The following is an 18,465-nucleotide window of genomic DNA, read 5'->3' as shown; positions in this document are numbered from 1 at the left end:
CTATTAACCAAGGTACAAGGTTTTAAGAAGGGCCTTCCATTCATTAGTTTTTGGCTAAGTGATCATCCAATTTCTTTACCAACCTGAACTCTGGATTCCAGAACTCCAGCACGGGCCTTCCTGAGACCATTGCACAGTGGCTTAAACATCTCCAATGGGCCACAGTTATGGTTTCAACTGCAACCAAGCTGAAAACTTCCAGAACTCCAAATGCAACTAGGTTAACTGCTTTTTATTGAGGATTACTGTAGATCCCTTGAATTCCCTTCCTTTAGCTTCCAGCTAAATAAATATTTGTAAATTCTCTCCTTCTAATTTTGACTTGTACTGATTACCAGCTCCCACTCACATCCTGCATAATGGATAATGGACCTAGGATTTACTCTACTTGATTTCCAAGGAGCTACAAGCCACATGCGGCCCAAAGCTGACAGAGCATTTTAGTTACTTTTCCAACCTTGCCTACTCCACCCATATCCTTGACAATGTGACATACACAACGAGTTCCCAGGTAGAAATGCAAATTAACTATCCTTTAATGCCAAACCTTTCCTTAATAACTTATCCTTTGTTGAATAACTACTAACTTCATGTCTCCAGTTCTTTAGCTAAGTACATTCACGAATGATCTCACCTTTCCAAATGTTAATGTCTTAAGTCAACATGTAGCCACCTGCGGTGGCCACGTCCCGATTACAAAATGGACACTTTGCAAAGAATGCAGGGAAAATGGACAATTCTGAGAAAGCAAGCAGGTGCAAGGTTTGTCTGTTGATTGGAGCTGTAGCTCCCAAACAAGACTGATACTGCAAAGCCATTAGCATACTAATGAGCCATCTCCGGGGACAAAAGAGTAACATTTAAGTAAACAATACTAAAGAAGACACCCCGGTGCCAGAGGAGACTAGAACAAAGCAGGCCAACGGCCACCTAGGACACGCCCAGCCATCAGGGCACCCACCCCTTTATTGGAGGAAATCGATACCGATGATCAAGATACGGTCCAATTAATTGGGTCCAAGTTCAACGTCCGCCCAAAAGTGCGCAAAGCCCCTTTGGGTATAAGAAGAAGCCCCCAAGAGAGAATCGCTCTCTTGGTCTTGGCTCTCAGCGAGGAGAGACCTGCCTAGCAGCTGCACCAGAACAAGCAAGTCCAAAGTCAACGCACGGTACAAGACAGACGCTCCTAGCTACTATTCCGTACCAGCTCAACCCCAGCAGCCTCAGAACCGGACAACGGCCATTGTTCTTTTGACTGAGTGGGTGCCCGAAGCTAAGTATAGGCTTTAGTAGTAACAATAGTTTAGTCGGTAGAGTTTGTGCATGAGTATATTTGACTGTGTGTGTAAATAAATGAACATTGATTTCAAACTTACTAACTGGTGTATCGAGTCTTTGATCAGTATTCAGTTTTGAACCGTGTGGCGGTATCGAAAGATACCTGGCGACTCTTGAGCAAACGTAATTAGAAGTAAGGAAGGCGACCATATTAACCGCCATAAACAGAGCCAATTAAAGAGAGAACACAACGAACAACAGACATGGCCTCAATCTTTTAAGTGTAATAAATTTCAAGCTTGTTTGAATTGTATTTATTTACAAATATTCACAACATATGGTAGATGCTGAGAGATTGTTTTGGTTCGCCGGGAATCTAAAATACAGGGTCACAGTCTCAGAACAATGTCAATCATTTCAGGTTGAGTTGGGTTGAAATTATTTCATTCCAAGAACTAAGAACCGTTGGAATTCTCTACCCCAGAGAGTTGTGGGATTATCTATCACAAACTACATTTATGGCTGGATAGACAGATTATTGGTCTCTCAGGGAATCAAAGAATATGGGGTGTGTGTAGGAAAGTGGAGTTGAAACCTCAGATAAGCCATGATCTGAATGGTAAAGCAGGCTTCGCAGGCTGTATAGAACATAGAACATAGAACAGTACAGCACAGAACAGGCCCTTCGGCCCTCGATGTTGTGCCGAGCAATGATCACCCTACTCAAACCCACGTATCCACCCTATACCCGTAACCCAACAACACCCCCCTTAACCTTACGTTTTAGTACACTACGGGTAATTTAGCATAGCCAATCCACCTAACCCGCACATCTTTGGACTAGTATGTTCTAGTCCTGATCCAATGAGCAGAATTTTCTAGCCCAAAAGTCATTTCCTGGCAGTGTAATTTTCAACTCGACCTTTCATAGCATGTTGGGTAGCCTGCTGCACCATGTCATAAACCACATTTGTATTGATTTGAATATCATGAATACTCATTAAAAAGGCAGCTTGCCAGAATCACTGTGGCGACGCAGAGGTTTCAGAAGGGGTTAAAGGGCAAAAACATGATTGGGGTGGGTGGTGCTGAGACAAGAAAGAGGCAAGGGAAAGGGCTGGAAGACAACGGTTTAACTTGAAGGGGAGTGACTGGGGAAAGGAGCACACAGATGCTTGACTGGGGGTGTGTGTAGAACTGGCTGGGGAAGCGAGCACAAAGTCTGTTTCAGGATGTTGTACCCCACCAAGTTGCGGGTGACATTCCAGGGGATTTTCAGACAACAGAAGAGACAAATGATTTTAAAAAGAAAATGCTGGAAAATCTCAGCAAGCCTAGCAGCATCTGTAGGGAGAGAAAAGAGCTAACTTTTCGAGTCCAATGACTCTTTGTTAAAGTTAACAGACAGAGAAAGTGGGAAATATTTATACTGTGGAGCGAGAATGAAAGATGAGTCACAGCCACAAAAACCTAAGGAAACCGTTTTCTTTTTGGTTACAGATTCCAGCATCCGCAGTAATTTGCTTTTAGACAAATGATTTTGTCCGGGACCAAGGGCTGGGGAGGATTAGGGATGGTTTGAGTTGTATCTTTTCACGGTTTGTCAAGGTTTTGTTAAATTGTATTGCTATTATGTTATTGATTTTTTTGAAAATGTTAAAAATTGAATAAAAATACTTTTAAAATGTTTTTATTGATTTTTGCCTATATGTGTGATGATGATGTGCATTTCTTGTTGTGGTTGGGTTTTTCTGCCCACGATACCCAGTTAGGAAAAGGTAGTGGGGAGTTTTGGGAAGGTGGGACTCCTTGTCACGGTGGGGAGCGCGATGAGTTGACAAGGGGAGTGGATGGAGTAAAAGGAACGGGGCATGGGTGAGATGGGTGGTGGAGGTGAGATCCTTTGTTTGGGCCTCCAGGTAGGAGTCCCCATGTTCGCGTGATATGCTCGTAAACGGAAACAGTGGGGGAGGGGGGCTGTGCTGAGTATCCAGAGAAGGAAGGTGGGGAGCAGTAGGGGGCAAGGAGAGGGAGAGTTGTTTTTTAAGTTGGATCTAGGCGAAGATGGAGGGGGCAGCCATTTCGTGTGGGCTCAAGTCAGCTGGGGAGTGGATAATTGGGTGGGTGTGGGAGTTGGAGATGATGGCGAATCTTAATAGAGCAGGAGGTCGAAAGCCTCAGATTAGAATTGTAACCGGGAATGTCCGAGAGTTGAGTGGGCCGGTCAAAAGATCCAGCGTTTTTTCGTACCTAAAGAGTTTAAACACAGATGTGATTTTCCTGCAGGAAACACATTTATGAGTAAAATATCAGATACGATTGAGGAAGGGATGGGTGGCACAAGTTTCCACTCAGGGTTTGGTTCTAAGGCAAGGGGGTGTGGTCGTGATGTTATTCAGTAAAAAGGTGGCATTTACAGTAATGAGAGAGGTGCAGGACTCGGGTGGCGGGGGGGGGGGGCCTTAGGAGTAGGTTTGCGATGGTGAGTGGGACGTTGGTGGAATGCCTGTGATTCTGGTCAATGTGTATGCGCCCAATTGGAATGATGGGGACTTCATGAAAAAATTACTAGCAAACATCCCAGATCTGGATTCCCACAAGGTAATAATTGGGGGTGATTTTAATCGTGTGCTGGGCCGGTCAGAGCCCAAGTCTGTGACGAGAACAGGGATGGCGAAGGGGGGTTAGTGGTGTTCACGGAGCACTTGGGAAGGATTGAACCATGGAGGTTCAGGTACCTGGGTAAGAGAGAATACTCCTTTTTCGCCCATGTCCACCGGGTATACTTGAGAATTGATTTATTTTGTGGTGGGGAAGGAGGTGCAGGCCGAGGTGATGAGGACAGGGTATGCAGGTATCGTCACCTTGGATCATATGCTGATACATTATGTTGATGTTAGGCTGGACTGTAGCATAGTGGTTAGCATTGTTGCTTCACAGCACTGTTGCTTCACAGTGCCAGGTCCCAGGTTCGATTCCCGTCTTGGGTCACTGTCTGTGTGGAACCTTCACATTTTCCCCATGTCTGTGTGGGTTTCTTCCGGGTACTCGGGTTTCCTCCCACAAGTCCCGAAACATGTGCTTGTTAGGTGAATTGGACATTCTGAATTCTCCATCAGTGTACCCGAACAAGCGCCGTAGAGTGGTTACTAGGGGATTTTCACAGTAACCTCATTGCAATGTTAATATAAGCCTACTTGTGACACTAATAAAGGTTATTATTTTTGAGTTGGGGTGGGCACAGAGACCGGGGTAGAGAATCGATTCGGGGTTATTGGCAGATAAATTGTTTTTATAGCAATTGGCTATAAAGGATTATGTAGAATTCAATAAAAATGATGGGGTCTCTGCAGTCACGTTGTGTCAGGTGCTGAAGGCGGTGGACCAGAGTGGTGGGGTGATTGCGTTTAAAGCCCGTAAGATAAGGTTGAGAGAGACGAGCAGGGGAGGTTGCTGGAGGGTATTGTGGAGGTGGACCGTAGATACTCGGTGGCCACACTGGGGAACTTTTGGCGGAAAGGAAGGACTGATTGGGGCAGTTTGACTGATTGATGGTGAGAAAGGCGGTTGGTCAACTCCATAGCGAAGAAGTGCCCAGTACAACTATAGTGTGAAGGCTAGTTAGCTGCTGGGACATCGGTTGAGGAAACAAGTGGCGGCACAGGATATTGCGCAGGTGAGGGCGGCAGGAGGCGGGTGGACACGGAGCCGGAAAAAATCAACAAGTTCTTTGAAGACTTTTACAGGGGTCGTATGGTTCTGAGCCTGGGGTGGAAAAGGCGGATATGGGGGTATTTCGTGAATAGGTTAGTGTTCTCGGAGGTGGGGGAGGAGAGGCAGCAGGTGTTGGAGGAGCCACTAAGATTGCAGGATATAGTAGAGGGGATGGGGTTGAGTCAGCTGGGGAAGGTGCCAGGGCTGGATGGCTTCCCGGCCAAATTTTATAAACACTTTTTGGCGGAGTTGTCCCCAAACCTCCTGAGTATGTTTCATGAAGCATTGGAGAGGGGAGGCAAGCTGCAGGACATGCTGGCGCAGGCCTCTATTTCTTTGATTCCAAAGAAAGACAAGGACCCATTGGAATGCAGATCATACAGGCTCATCTTGCTATTAAATATGAATGTAAAGATTCTGGCCATGTTCCTGGCCAGGCAATTGGAAGGGTGTGTGTCGGAGATAGTGGCAGAAGATCAGACAGGGTTTATGAAGGGGCGGCAGTTCTCCAGCAACTGGATGTGGTCATGATCCCGACAGGGTCATGACCCCGTCCATCAGTAGGATGCTGGAGGTCATAGTTTCAATGGATGCGAAGGAGGCCTTCGATTCAGTGGTGATATTTGTTCGAGACCTTGAGGAGGTTTGGGTTTGGGCCGACATTTGTGACATGGATATGATTACTCTATGCATCCCCCAAGGTGAGTGTACAAATGAATGGGTGGAGTCAATATTTTTTAAGCTAGATAGGAGAACGAGGCAGGGATACCTGCAGTCACAATATTGTTTGCACTGGCTATAGAGCCATTGGCGATTGTGCTTTGCGCCTCGGAGGAGTGGCAGGGGATTGTGAGGAAGGCAGGGAGCTTATAGTGTCATTATATGCAGACGGTTGCTGCCATACATAGCGGATCCATTCGATGGGAAAAATCATGACATTGCTGGGAAAATATGGGGCCTTCGCAGGGTATAAATTGAACGTAGGAAATAGTGAGATTTTTCTGGTGAATGAGTTAGGAAGGAACACAAATTTGGGGGCCCTGCCATTCAAGATTGCCAGCGCTCAGTTTAGGTATTTGGGGATCCAGATTGTGCATGACTGGGTAACGATGCACAGATGGAACCTAACAGGACTGGTGGAAGGAGTCAAGGGGGTCTAAAGAGGTGGCATGCCTTGCCCTTAGTCGCTAGCAGGGAGAGTACAGGTTGTAAAAATGAATGTGCTGCCCAGGTTCCTGTTTATTTTTCAATCTCTCCCAATTTTAATTTCCAAGGCCTTTTTTTGGAGGGTGGATGGACTAATCTCCTTGACCATAAAATCCTGGGATGGGACTCGAATCCGGAGCTTCTGGCTCAGAGGCAGCAACGCTACCCACTGCACCACAAGACCTCCAATTCTTACACAAAAGCTGAAAATTATTTGACATATTCACAGAACATCTAATTACCTGACAAATATGCTTTAAATCATTCAGTGTTGAAGGTTGATAGAGGTCAGAGACACTTTCATTCTGAAGCACATCTACTCCCCCTTCCCCTGGAAGAGGGGTAAGTATATAGCAAAAACTCGGAGCGGGCAGAATCATGTCAGTGGACCAATCTACATGCTAGAAAAAAAAATCACCTTGTGTTAGGAGAATTAGATCTAATCTAGATTGCAAATGACATACAGTGCTCAATTATTTTTGTAAAATTTTCCTATATTTAAACTATTCAAACATTATTAACAATAAGAAGGGATATTGCCATTTTGAGGGCAAGAAGAAATGGTAACGAATGCAGGTTTGCAAGGATCACTAGAACCCTCAATCAATTATTTTTAAAAGATTGTAATGAATTTTAGTGCAAACAATATTTCTTAACTTTCAAAAACCATTTTAAACACAGTACAATCAATTCAACTGATTAATCAGCTACCAAAGAAATATGTTATCCAATTAAACATTGAACAAGGAAAGTGAAGTTAAAACAATGCTCATGGGATGTGACTGTAGCTGAAGGCATCAGAAGGTGGTAGTGAGCAATATTCTTGAACTGTTGAAGTTCACATGGTGTAGGTACATGCACAGGGCTATTAGGAAGGGAGTTACAGGATTTTGACTTTATTTATTCTGATTATGAGAGGAATGCTGTATTATTTTTTGGTAGCCAGTGTAATTTAAAAATGATTATTGCTTACTGTCATAGCAACTAAATATAGATATGCTCCGGTCAATATTATAGTTGGCCCCATGTATCAAATCAGAAAATGGGCTCCAGAGCAAGTATCCTAATCCATGCTATTGAAAGTTGCAGAATTTTATTTTTGAAAAATATTTTTATTGGCATTTTGCATTTGGCATTTGATTCAAACTCTGCAGAATAAAGGTGGCACGGTGTTAGCACTGCTGCCTCACAGTGCCAGGGATTCGGGTTCAATTCTAGTCTTGGGTCACTGTCTGTGCGGAGTCTGCACGTTTTCCCCGTGTCTGCGAGGGTTTCTTCCGGATGCTCCAGTTTCTTCTCACAAGTTCAGAAAGAAAATGAAAATGAAAAATGAAAATCGCTTATTGTCACGAGTAGGCTTCAAATGAAGTTACTGTGAAAAGCTCCTAGTCGCCACATTCCGGCACCTGTTCGGGGAGGCTGTTACGGGAAGATGTGCTGTTAGGTGAATTGGACATTATGAATTCTCCCTCAGTGTATTCGAACAGGCGCCGGAATGTGGTGACTCGGGAATTTTCACAGTAACTTCATTGCAATGTTAATATAAACCTACTTGTGACAATAAAGATTATTATTATTAATCCAGAGATAAACCACCATTTTGCGATTGGTACAAAAATGCTTTTGAATTCACATTACTGTGAAAGTAACAATGTAACTCTGGGTTTAGGTTTCAATCTAAAATTCAGCAGGAGAACGCTCACAGGAGTTAATCTCACATTAAAGATAGTGCCTGTTGAATATGCATCCATGGTTTTTATATATTAGTATTACCTCTTGGCTGCCTTGGCTTTGGCCATGGACCTTTGGAGGAATCAATGGAGGCCAGAGACTATCAATCAGACTGAAGAGTCCTGAAGACCTGAGAGATAGCATACAAGTCAGATCAAAATGCAACAAAACTTTTCTGATACAAAAACCACAAGTAATGGACGAAAAACATGTTTTAAACATCATTGTTGTTTAAAGAAGGAAAAAAGAAAGACACATTAATTTAACGCCTTTAAGACCACTGGATGTCCCCAAGCACTTTACAATCAAAGTAGTAGGTTTGAAGTGGGGTCATTGTTGTAAAATAGGAAATACAGAAGCCAATTTCCGGACACAGAACTCACTAACAGCAGCATACCAGAAAATCAGCTTTTATGACGTTGATTGAGGGATAAATCTTGGGCAGGACACGTGGGGTAACTCCCTACTCTTCAAAATAGTTCCATGGAACTTTTACCTCCAGCTGAAAGGGCTTGATTCAACATCTCAATTGAAAGGTGACGCCTCTGACACTGCAGCACTCACTCGGTACTGCACTGCACTGCTGTGCCAAGTGTCTACCCAGAACCTTCTGACTCAAAGGTGAGAGTACCAGCTTCTGAGTCATGATGATACATAAATCTTGAAATGTTTCCTCTATATTAACCATAATACAATAATATTCTTTATCGGTGTCACAAGTAGGCTTACGTTAACACCGCAATGAAGTCACTGTGAAAATCCCCTCCTCGCCACCCTCGGGTACACTGAGGGAGAATTCAGAATGTCCAATTCACCTAACAAGCACTTCTTTCAGGGCTTGTGGGAGAAAACTGGAGTACTCGGAGGAAACCTATGCAGATACAGGGAGAACATGCAGCCTCCACACAGAGAGTGACTCAAGCTGGGAATCGAACCATGGTCCCAGGTGCTATGAGGCAACAGTGCTAACCACTGCGCTATCGTGCCGCCATCTTCTCAGAAAGAAACATTTTCATTTATATAACACCCCTAGAACAGTCCAATATGCATATAGTACGTTGCACACCCCTAGGAGAGCCCAAAATGCTTTGTAGTCAATTAATTATTTTGAATGGCGGCACAGTTGTTTTGTGGGCCTATGTGGCAATCAATCTGAACACAGTAAAATACCACAAACAGCAGTGTGACAGAAGGTTGTGCTTAGGAACATGAGAATTAGGAGCAGGAGTCAACCATGTGCAACACGGTACCATTGTGGATAGCACAATTGCTTCACAGCTCCAGGGTCCCAGGTTCGATTCCGGCTTGGATCACTGTCTGTGCAGAGTCTGCACATCCTCCCCGTGTGTGCGTGGGTTTCCTCCGGGTGCTCCGGTTTCCTCCCACAGTCCAAAGATGTGCAGGTTAGGTGGATTGGCCATGATAAATTGCCCTTAGTGTCAAAAATTGCCCTTAGTGTTGGGTGGGGTTACTGGGTTATGGGAATAGGGTGGAGGTGTTGACCTTGGGTAGGGTGCTCTTCCCAAGAGCCGGTGCAGACTCAATGGGCCGAATTGCCTCCTTCTGCACTGTAAATTCTATGATAATCTATGTGGACCCTCGAGGTTGCTCCACCATTCAATATGCCTATGGCTGTGTTTCTACCTCAACCAAACTTTGCTGCCCACTCCGCATATCTCTTGACTCCCTGAGAGATAAGTGCCTCTCTTAGTCTTGAAAATACTCAATGATGCAGCATCGACAACTGTCAGGGGTAGGCAATTTCAAAGATTTACAATGTTCTGATGAAAGAAATTTCTCAGCTCAGCCCTGAACGATCGTTCTGCTATCCCAACTGTGTCCCCAGTGTACTAGATTCCAATGTCTAGCCTGTCAAGTTCCTTCAGGAGCTCGGATGCTTCAATGAAATCACTCTCATTCTACTTAATCCTGAGAGAATAGGCCCAATTTACTCAACCCGTCTGAACAGGACAAGCTCCTCATCCATGGAACAATCTAGTCACCATTTGTTGTACCATCTTCCAGGCATATATATCCTTCCTGACATATGGAGACCTAAACTGTGCTCATTACTCCACATGTGGTCTCACCAAAGTCCTATAGAATTTTAGCAAGACTTCCTTATTCTTGTACTCTAGTCTGCTTGCAATAAAGGCCAACACGACATTTACCTTTTGCCTTCTAATTGCTTGCTTTGGCTGCATCCAAGCTTTCTGCGTTCCTTTTATGAGTCTGTCTGAACACACACATTTAAAAACTTACCGCCTTTAAAAAAATATTCTGCTTTTCTATTCTTACTATTAAACTGAATAACCTCACACTTCCCCACAATTTAATCCATCTGCCACCATGTTTCCCACTTTTTAAAAACCTGTCTACATCTCTTTTTCAGTCTCTCTGTGTCCTTCTCACAGCTTACTTTCACATCTAACTTTGTATTGTTAGCAAATTTAGATACATTACTCGTGGTCCCTTTGTCCCAAGTCATTAATATAGATTGTAAATAGATGAGGCTCCAGCTTTGATTCTTGCAGAATTCTATGAGGCACAGCCGACCAATTGGAAAATGTCCTAATTATCCCTACTCTCTGCTCATCACCGTCTTTTCAAGGGCAATTAGGGCCGGGCAACATATCTTGGTTTTGTCAGTGGCACACTCACATTCAACGAAAGAATATTTAAAAAAGGAACAAAGAAATGGCGCTGCTCCTCTCTTCACATTTGCTGCTTGGCCAGCTAAATATTTTTATCATTTTCTGTTTATATTTCAGATTTCCTGCATCTGCATTACTGTACTTTATTAAATGCTCCATGTTGGGCATTTGTAAGTGTGGTTATTTTCAATTCAAAGTGAGAAAACACTCAATGCAAAGTATAACTTTTCTTTTAACAGAGCAGGATAGAAATAGCACATTATTGCAGGTGAATTGGTTAGTCCTAATTCACTAGGTTTTGCCATTTTTGAACTTGGAAGTGAAACCAGAATCATGGAGCGATAGAATATGTTAGTTGAAGATATTCTCATTTGTACTATTATTGTTTGCAATGCTTGACGTTCCCATTTTATGGATTTTGCAGTCTGGATATTTCATAGGGCTAGGTTTAAAAAAAACGGAGTTTGTTGCATAACACGAACGCCCAAATTGTGCGTAATTGTCTGACAAAACCATGGTTATGAAGAATATTGTACTGAAACCTGAGCTTTCTATGGGCTTTATGAATAGAGGCACAGAGTACAAAAGCCAAGAAATTTTGTGAAACTTATATGAAACTGTTTGATCCCACTGTGACTATGGTTCCCAATTTTGGGCACCCAAATAATTTGATTGGGGGGTGAGGGCGGGGGTGATTAGTGGCCCAGAAAGAGAAGAAACACCAGGGCCCATGTTTTTTGCCCCTGGTCATGCCTATTTTAGGAATTCTAGCAATGTTTTATAACAGATATTCATCAGCAAAAAGACACTTGAAATCTCTTCAATTATTTGCAGAATATAGTCTAATACTCTCAGAAGAGCTATTGCCAATGGATCAATGTGGTATTTTACACTTCCCACTTTACACTGGCTTCTCCAGTTGAAATTGCCACAATAGTGTCAGTATCATCCATCTACCAATGGTATCCATAATTTGTATTTATATAGTGCGTTGATGATAATAAAATGTCTTATGGTGCTCCATAGGCATGTTATAAACTGATATTAGGGTAAATGGTCAAAGGTTTGGTCAAATATCTAGATTTTAAGGAGCATTTTAAAACAGGAAAGGGAAACGTGGAGGACGAGAGATTAAAGGGAAGGAACTCTGAAGATTGAGAACAGGCTTTCAAGCTTTATCCAAAAAAGTTGCACCATTAAAAAAATCTAACTTTTCAAAAGCAAGTTCACAACCTGGTTAATTTGTGTTTTTTCTTATTTATTGCTTTAGACAGTGACTGCCTTAGTCTGCAAAGTGTCTTTTGAAAGAAGAAAAACCTGCTCAACCAGGGTTTAAAATTACATTGAACTGCATGACTGTATATTGAAAACAATATTATAAAAGACACTGATCAGTCAAAGTGTTGAATAAGCAAGCCCTAGCTAGTTCAGAATGTTGTTTTACAACTGATTCCTGAGCTTACCAACAATTCCCCCACCCATTTCTGGAAAAGATTTGGAACAATCAAATAAGTACATTATTGAAGTATCATATTCACACCAATCCCACTTTCATGAAAATAAAATACAGTCCCTACAGAAGCTAGGTCATACCAAAATAAATAAAACCCAAGCACATTAGGAGCTGTTAAACATTGGCGGTGCATTACAGTTAGACACTGACACCAGAGGGCAGTTGATTGATGAGGTGAATAGCCGCTGTCAGGAATCTAAGTAGTATGGGGCAATTACACAGGCTTGTTTGATTCCAGTCTGGATTTAAGGTGTCTGTTGAAGTCATGTCATGCATCAGTTGCAGGATCGTGAAGAGGTTGCTTAGACATCCAAATCTGTGCAGCACGATCTACAGAGCCATGTAATTTACTGGGTCAATCACTTTGATCAGGTTGATGAATGCAATTTACGGTTCCTACTGTTGTTCTCAGCATTTTTCTTGGATTTTTCTGGCAACAAAGACCATGTTAAAAGTTCCCCTGGAAGGTTCAAAGCCACACTATGTCTTTGGAAGTATTTCCTCAGCCACAAAAAGTAGGCGATTCAGTAGAATGCGTGTCAGGGTTTTTTCCCTGCAACGGACAAGAGTCCATGATATGACTTACCTTTTCTGCTTGTTGTCGCAGAGCATAGAGGAGTTATTTTTACTCCCAAATCCCTACGATGAGCGCATGGAGTCTTGATGTGAACAAACATCCGCCAGCTTGGAAGACCTCAGCTGGAATACCATTGGGGTCACAAACATTGTTGCTTTTCAGCTGTATGAATGCTTGTTGCATCTTTCCAATCAATGCAGGTTCACCCAAGGATGCTACCACAGAGTATTAGAGGATAGATAAGGGTAACAGTTGGCACTGTGGATTCACGGTTGAGGAATTGTCCAAAATGTTCTTCCTGGACTTCCGGTGGCAGCCATGATTCGATTGGTTGCACATGAGATGGCTCCTACCTTGAGGTGTTGGTTTTGTCCTTTCTATCCGATTAATGGGAGATTTTGATGGATAAAGTGAGGAGAGTGGAAGGTGATCAGTTCTTCCTTGATTGGGATGTTCACAGGGTATCAAATCCAGTAAAGTCCGTGAAAGTTCTCCCAGTGAGCCAGAGAACACACAGCCAGAGTGAGACACAGCTAAGAGTGAGTTTCGGATTTTGAAGCAAGGTGGGAATTCAAAGCTTGGGGGGGGGGGGGGGGGGGGGGGGAAGGAGGTGCTTTTTATCCCTGGTAAGTGACTGGTAAGTAGTTTTTCTTTGCATTGTCTCATTTATTTATTTTTTTTTTCTTTCGTTTTTTGAAATTGTAGTTGTATAAGTTAACCTAAGGTTTAAGACATGGCAGGGGATCCCAGACCAGTGTCATGCTCCTTGTGTGCGATATGGGAGCTCAGGGACATGTCCACTGTCCCTGGCTCCTTCACGTGCAAGAAGTGTGTCCAGTTGCACCTCCTGTTAGACCGCTTGACGGCTCTGGAGCTGATGACGGACTCACTTTGGAGCATTCGCGATGCTGAGGACGTCGTGGATAGCACATTTAGCAAGTTGGTCACACCGCAGGTGAAAGTTACTGAAGGAGATAGAAAATGGGTGACCAAAAGACAGAGCAAGAGTAGGAAGGCAGTGCAGGTGTCCCCTGCGGTCATCTCCCTGCAAAACAGATATACCGCTTTGGATACTGTTGAGGGAGATGGCTCACCAGGAGAAGGCAGCAGCAGCCAGGTTCATGGCACCGTGGCTGGCTCTGCTGCGGAAGAAGAATGGCAGGGCTATAGTGTTAGGGGATTCAATCGTAAAGGGAATAGACAGGCGGTTCTGCGGACGCAATCGAGACTCCAGGATGGTATGTTGCCTCCCTGGTGCAAGGGTCAAGGATGTCTCGGAGCGGCTGCAGGACATTCTGGGGTGGTGGGGGTGAACAGCCAGCTGTCATGGTGCACATAGGCACCAACGATATAGGTAAAAAATGGGACGAGGTCCTACAAGCTGAATTCAGGGAGTTAGGAGTTAAACTAACAAGTAGGACCTCAAAGGTAGTAATCTCAGGATTGCTACCAATGCCACGAGCTAGTCAGAGTAGGAATGTCAGGATAGATAGGATGAATGCATGCCTCGAGAGATGGTGCAAGAGGGAGGGATTCAAATTCCTTGGGCATTGGAAGCTGGGAAGATGGCGGAGGGGCAAGGGTCATTGTCAATGATGCAACTGCCGATGGGGCAAGTGATATTCTTCATTGAGGAGGAATGGTAGCAACGTAAGGAGATGCTGGGAGACTGTTTGAGTGAGATTGAGGGGCAGGTGCACCTCTATGCGGGACCTTGGATCGGATGGAGAAGCACCTCGAGGCATAAGGGGATGGCTATCCGGGGGGGGTGGTCCTGCAAGGTGCTGCGTGCGATCGTGGATGACCAAGAGAATCTCGGTGGCAAACTCTTCGTACTGTGGGCCTTCCAGAGAGCATGGAGAGAATAAGTGCCATGGGCTACGTCGCAAAGATGTTTGCGAAGGTGTTCGACAGGGCCTTGGAGGTGGACTGGGCCCACAGGTCCTAGAGGAAGGTGAGAGTGGGGGAGCTGCCACCACAGCTGGTGATTGTGCGTATGCGCAAGTTCCAGGGCAAAGAAAAGATCCTGGGGCGGCTCCACTGTTGTACCCTCTGTATGGGTTATATGCGGTTATGGTTGTGTTTATGCGGGTCATTAGAGGTAATTAGGAGGGGTTTGGGAGGGGTGGTTGTGAAGGGGTAACAATATGTTTGGTATAGTGGATGAATTTGGGTGAGAATGGAAGGGGCGGCCATTTTGGGGGGTCTGAGCAGGATGATGATGCCGGGTCTTAGTCAAGAGGAGAGGCAGAAGTCCCCGGTTCAGATTTTAACATGGAATGTACGTAGGTTAAATGGGCCAGTCAAGTGGTCCCAGGTGTTTCCACAATGAGTTTGAAGGCGGAGGTGATTTTTGTGGGAGAACGTTCAGATGCGGTTAAGAAAGAGATGGGTGACTTCCGGTGGCGGCTATGACGGAGTAGGTCACACATTTGGTGGCTCCCGTTTCAGTCGGACTTTTGGACCTTTTCCCCTGACTCTTTTGAGCGCGGAACTGGAAAGCAATAGTACTCAGGCACAGGACCCATACAAAATTGTATGGACCCAAGAAGCCGGAGGGACCGTAAACAGCAGAAGAAGTGGTCGAGTAAGGGCACAGTGGAGGCTGTGAGAGAAACCAGCATGTCTGGTGTTCACAGCAAGGAGCCGGCAGCCCAGCCCACAATGGAGCAGCTGCTGCAGACTATGCAGGAGGGCTTTTTGGCTTTGAAGAGTGACAACTTGCAGCCGTTTCAGATGTCGATTGATCGGATGGGAAAATGGCTGGATGATCAGGCTGAGAAGCTCCAGCAGTTGGAGAAGTCAGTGGAGGTGCAGGCTGACTTTCAAACGGTGGCGGATGTGGAGATTCAGAGGCTGAGGGACCAGCAAAAAGTGCTTCTGGAAAGGCTGGAGGACCTGGACAACAGATCTCGCCGAGAATTGTGGGCCTCCCAGAGGTGGCAGAGGGGCTAGACGCTGCTGCATATGTGGAGGTTATGTTTCAGAAGTTTCTGGGGAAGAGGTAATCCCGCGCCCGCCGGTGGTGAACAGGGCACACATAGTGCAGGTGAGGCCGCCACAACAAGGGGGTCCCACACGAGCGATGGTGGTACGCTTTCACAGGTATCTGGACAAGGAACGGGTGCTGCAATGGGCAAACAGCACACAAAGTTGTATTTGGGACAATACCACCCTGCGTGTGTACCAAGATTTGAGCGCGGAGGTGGCCAGGAGGAGGGGAGGCTACAGGCAGGTGAAGGAGATGCTGTATAAAAACAAGGTGAAATTCGGGCTGCTTTTTCCGGCGCGACTGTGGGTTACATATAAGGGTCAGCACCACTATTTCCAGGAACCTGAAGAGGCGATGGACTTTGTTAAGAAGCAAGGGCTGGCCCTGAAATGAGGACGTTTGTACTCAGATTATAGCTTTAAGTATATGTGGTGTTTTTGCGTGCTTTTTGCGTGGTTTTCCTGAATGTTTCCTGTTTGGGCTCTTCGCTTAGTTGGAGTTTGGCTGGGGGGGAATTAATAAAGAAAACAGTTAAAAGGGTTGGGTTAAAATGGATGCTTCAGGGGAACTTTGTGCCATCTTTTTCTGTGTCTGTATGGCTAGGACTGAAGAGTGCCTGTTATTTCTTATCCCTTTTTTTTCTTGTTTATCTTGAATTGTGCTATTGTGGGGGTTGTTTATGACTTGTATAGAGTGTTTACTTAAGTAGGGCTGATCTGGGGAAGTGGTGTGGAGGGGTCGGGGGGGGGAGGGGTGACTGGGAACAAAGGATTGGAGACGGGCTGAGGCTGGGAGCCCCAGGCTAGCTGAGTGCAGCTAGTCAACGGAAGCCGAGGTGGGGGGTGTCCATATAGTTAGATTAGAGCAGGGGTTAGGTGATAGGATGGTGTTGCTGGGGGGGGGGGGGGGGGGGGGGGAAGGTTCTGCTGACAGGGTTGGAAACTGGGCATGGTAACAGTCAGGAGGTCATGGGTGAGGCCGGCCAGGAGGCGGACCAGAGGAAGTGTGACATATGGCTGGGGGGGGTGGGCCAAGGAAAGGGGATGGCTCATCGTCAAGGGGGGGGGGGGGGGAGGGGCGCGAAGTGCCCCCCAACCAGGCTGATCACCTGGAATGTTAGAGGGTTAAACGGGCCAACGAAGAGGGCGCGTGTGTTTGCGCATCTGTGGGTTCTGAAGGCGGACATATTTTTGTTGCAGGAGACGCACCTGAAAGTGACAGACCAGATTAGGTTAAGGAAGGGCTGGGTCAGTCAGGTCTTTCATTTGGGGCTTGATTCTAAGACGAGGGGGGTTGCGATCCTGCTTAATAAAAGGGTACAATTTGAGGCGGAGGGCACAGTCGTGGATGGGGGCGGCAGGTTCGTTATTGTGAGGGGTAAGATCGAAGGGGTGAGAATAGTCCTGGTCAGTGTGTAAGTCCCTAATTGGGACAATGTTGATTTAATTAGGACGCTAGGGAAGATCCCCGACTTGGACTCGCGTAAGTTGATCATGGACGGGGACTTTAATACAGTCCTGGACCCGAGCCTGGACCGGTCATGCTCAAGAACGGGCAGGTTGCCAGCGATGGCAAAGGAACTGAGAGGGTTCATGGAGCAAATGGTGGGGGAGCAGATCCGTGGAGATTTAGCCGGCCGTCGGTGAGAGAGTTCTCGTATTACTCCCACGTCCACAAGGTGTATTCCCTAATTGACTACTTTGTGGTGAGTAGGGACCTGCTGGCCGGAATGGTGGGGGCAGAATATTCGGCAATTGCCATATCGGACCATGCTCCGTACTGGGTAGACCTGCAGTTTTGTAAGGACAGCTTTCAACGCCCACCATGGAGGCTGGAAGTTGGACTAGTCGTGGACGAGGCGGTGTGTGAGAGGCTGAGGAAATGCATGCAGAATTACCTGCAGGTGAACGATACTGGAGAAGTCTGGGCAGCGGTGCTCTGGGAGGCACTGAAGGCAGTGGTGAGAGGGGAGCTTATTTCAATCCGGGCGTACAGGGACAGGACGGATAGAGCAGAGACGGACCGACTAATTAAGGAAATTTTACGGACAGACAGGAGTTACGCAGAATCCCCGAGGCCAGAGTTACTCAGGAAACTACAGAAACTGCCGGGTTTGGGGTACTGACTACAGGCAAGGCTGTAGAGCAGCTTAGAAAGGTAAAAGGCGCGATTTATGAGCATGGGGAGAAGGCCAGTAGAATGCTTGCGCAGCAACTGAGGAAGAGGGAAGCGGCTAGGGAAATAGGGAGGGTAGTGGATGGAGAAGGTAATCTAGTGGGTGATCCAGCAGGGCTGAACAAGGTCTTTAGGGACTTTTATAGGAAGCTGTACACTTCGGAACCACCCTGGGGAACCGGGGGGATGAAGCGATTCCTGGACAGACTTCCCAAGAGTGGGGAGGGGGTTGGTGGACGGACTTGGGGCCCTGGTCAGGATCGAAGAGGTATTGGGGGGCTTGAGGTCACACAATTGGGTAAAGCCCCGGGGCCAGACGGGTATCTGGAGGAATTTTACAAAAAATTTGCCGGGATAGTGGGGCCGGTGCTGGCCAGGGTCTTTAACCAGGCAAGAGACTGAGGGAGTTTACCCCCGACGATGTTGCAGGCCACCATCTCGCTCATTCTTAAACGGGATAAGGACCCAGAGGCCTGTGGGTCATACAGGCCGATCTCCTTGATCAACGTAGACGCCAAGTTACTGGCCAAGATTTTGGTGACCAGAATTGAGGACTGTGTACCGGATGTAATTGTGGAGGACCAAACCGGGTTTGTAAAGGGGAGGCAGCTGGAAAGGGCTGGTC

At 45.9% G+C, this 18,465-nt stretch overlaps 1 protein-coding gene across 7 annotated transcripts in view; it reads right to left on the bottom strand.

The window, feature by feature from the left end:
* spidr (scaffold protein involved in DNA repair) overlaps positions 1–18,465 on the bottom strand; it is a 417,755-nt gene that overhangs the window by 39,268 nt on the left and 360,022 nt on the right. For 6 of the 7 annotated variants that reach the window (XM_038809295.1, XM_038809296.1, XM_038809297.1 and 3 more), the window contains 2 exons: positions 7,972–8,059; positions 6,441–6,599 (listed from right to left, as the gene is read on the bottom strand). In XM_038809295.1, the coding sequence (XP_038665223.1) occupies positions 6,441–6,599; positions 7,972–8,059 (247 nt within the window). The remainder of the gene's footprint in view (positions 1–6,440; positions 6,600–7,971; positions 8,060–18,465) is intronic. The other variant, XM_038809300.1, reaches the window with a different exon arrangement.

Source organism: Scyliorhinus canicula, chromosome 10 (assembly GCF_902713615.1).
Source record: "Scyliorhinus canicula chromosome 10, sScyCan1.1, whole genome shotgun sequence".
Classification (NCBI taxonomy): domain Eukaryota; kingdom Metazoa; phylum Chordata; class Chondrichthyes; order Carcharhiniformes; family Scyliorhinidae; genus Scyliorhinus; species Scyliorhinus canicula.
The sequence above is the reverse complement of the archived record's forward strand: the minus strand, read 5'-3'. Positions and strand labels throughout refer to the sequence as shown.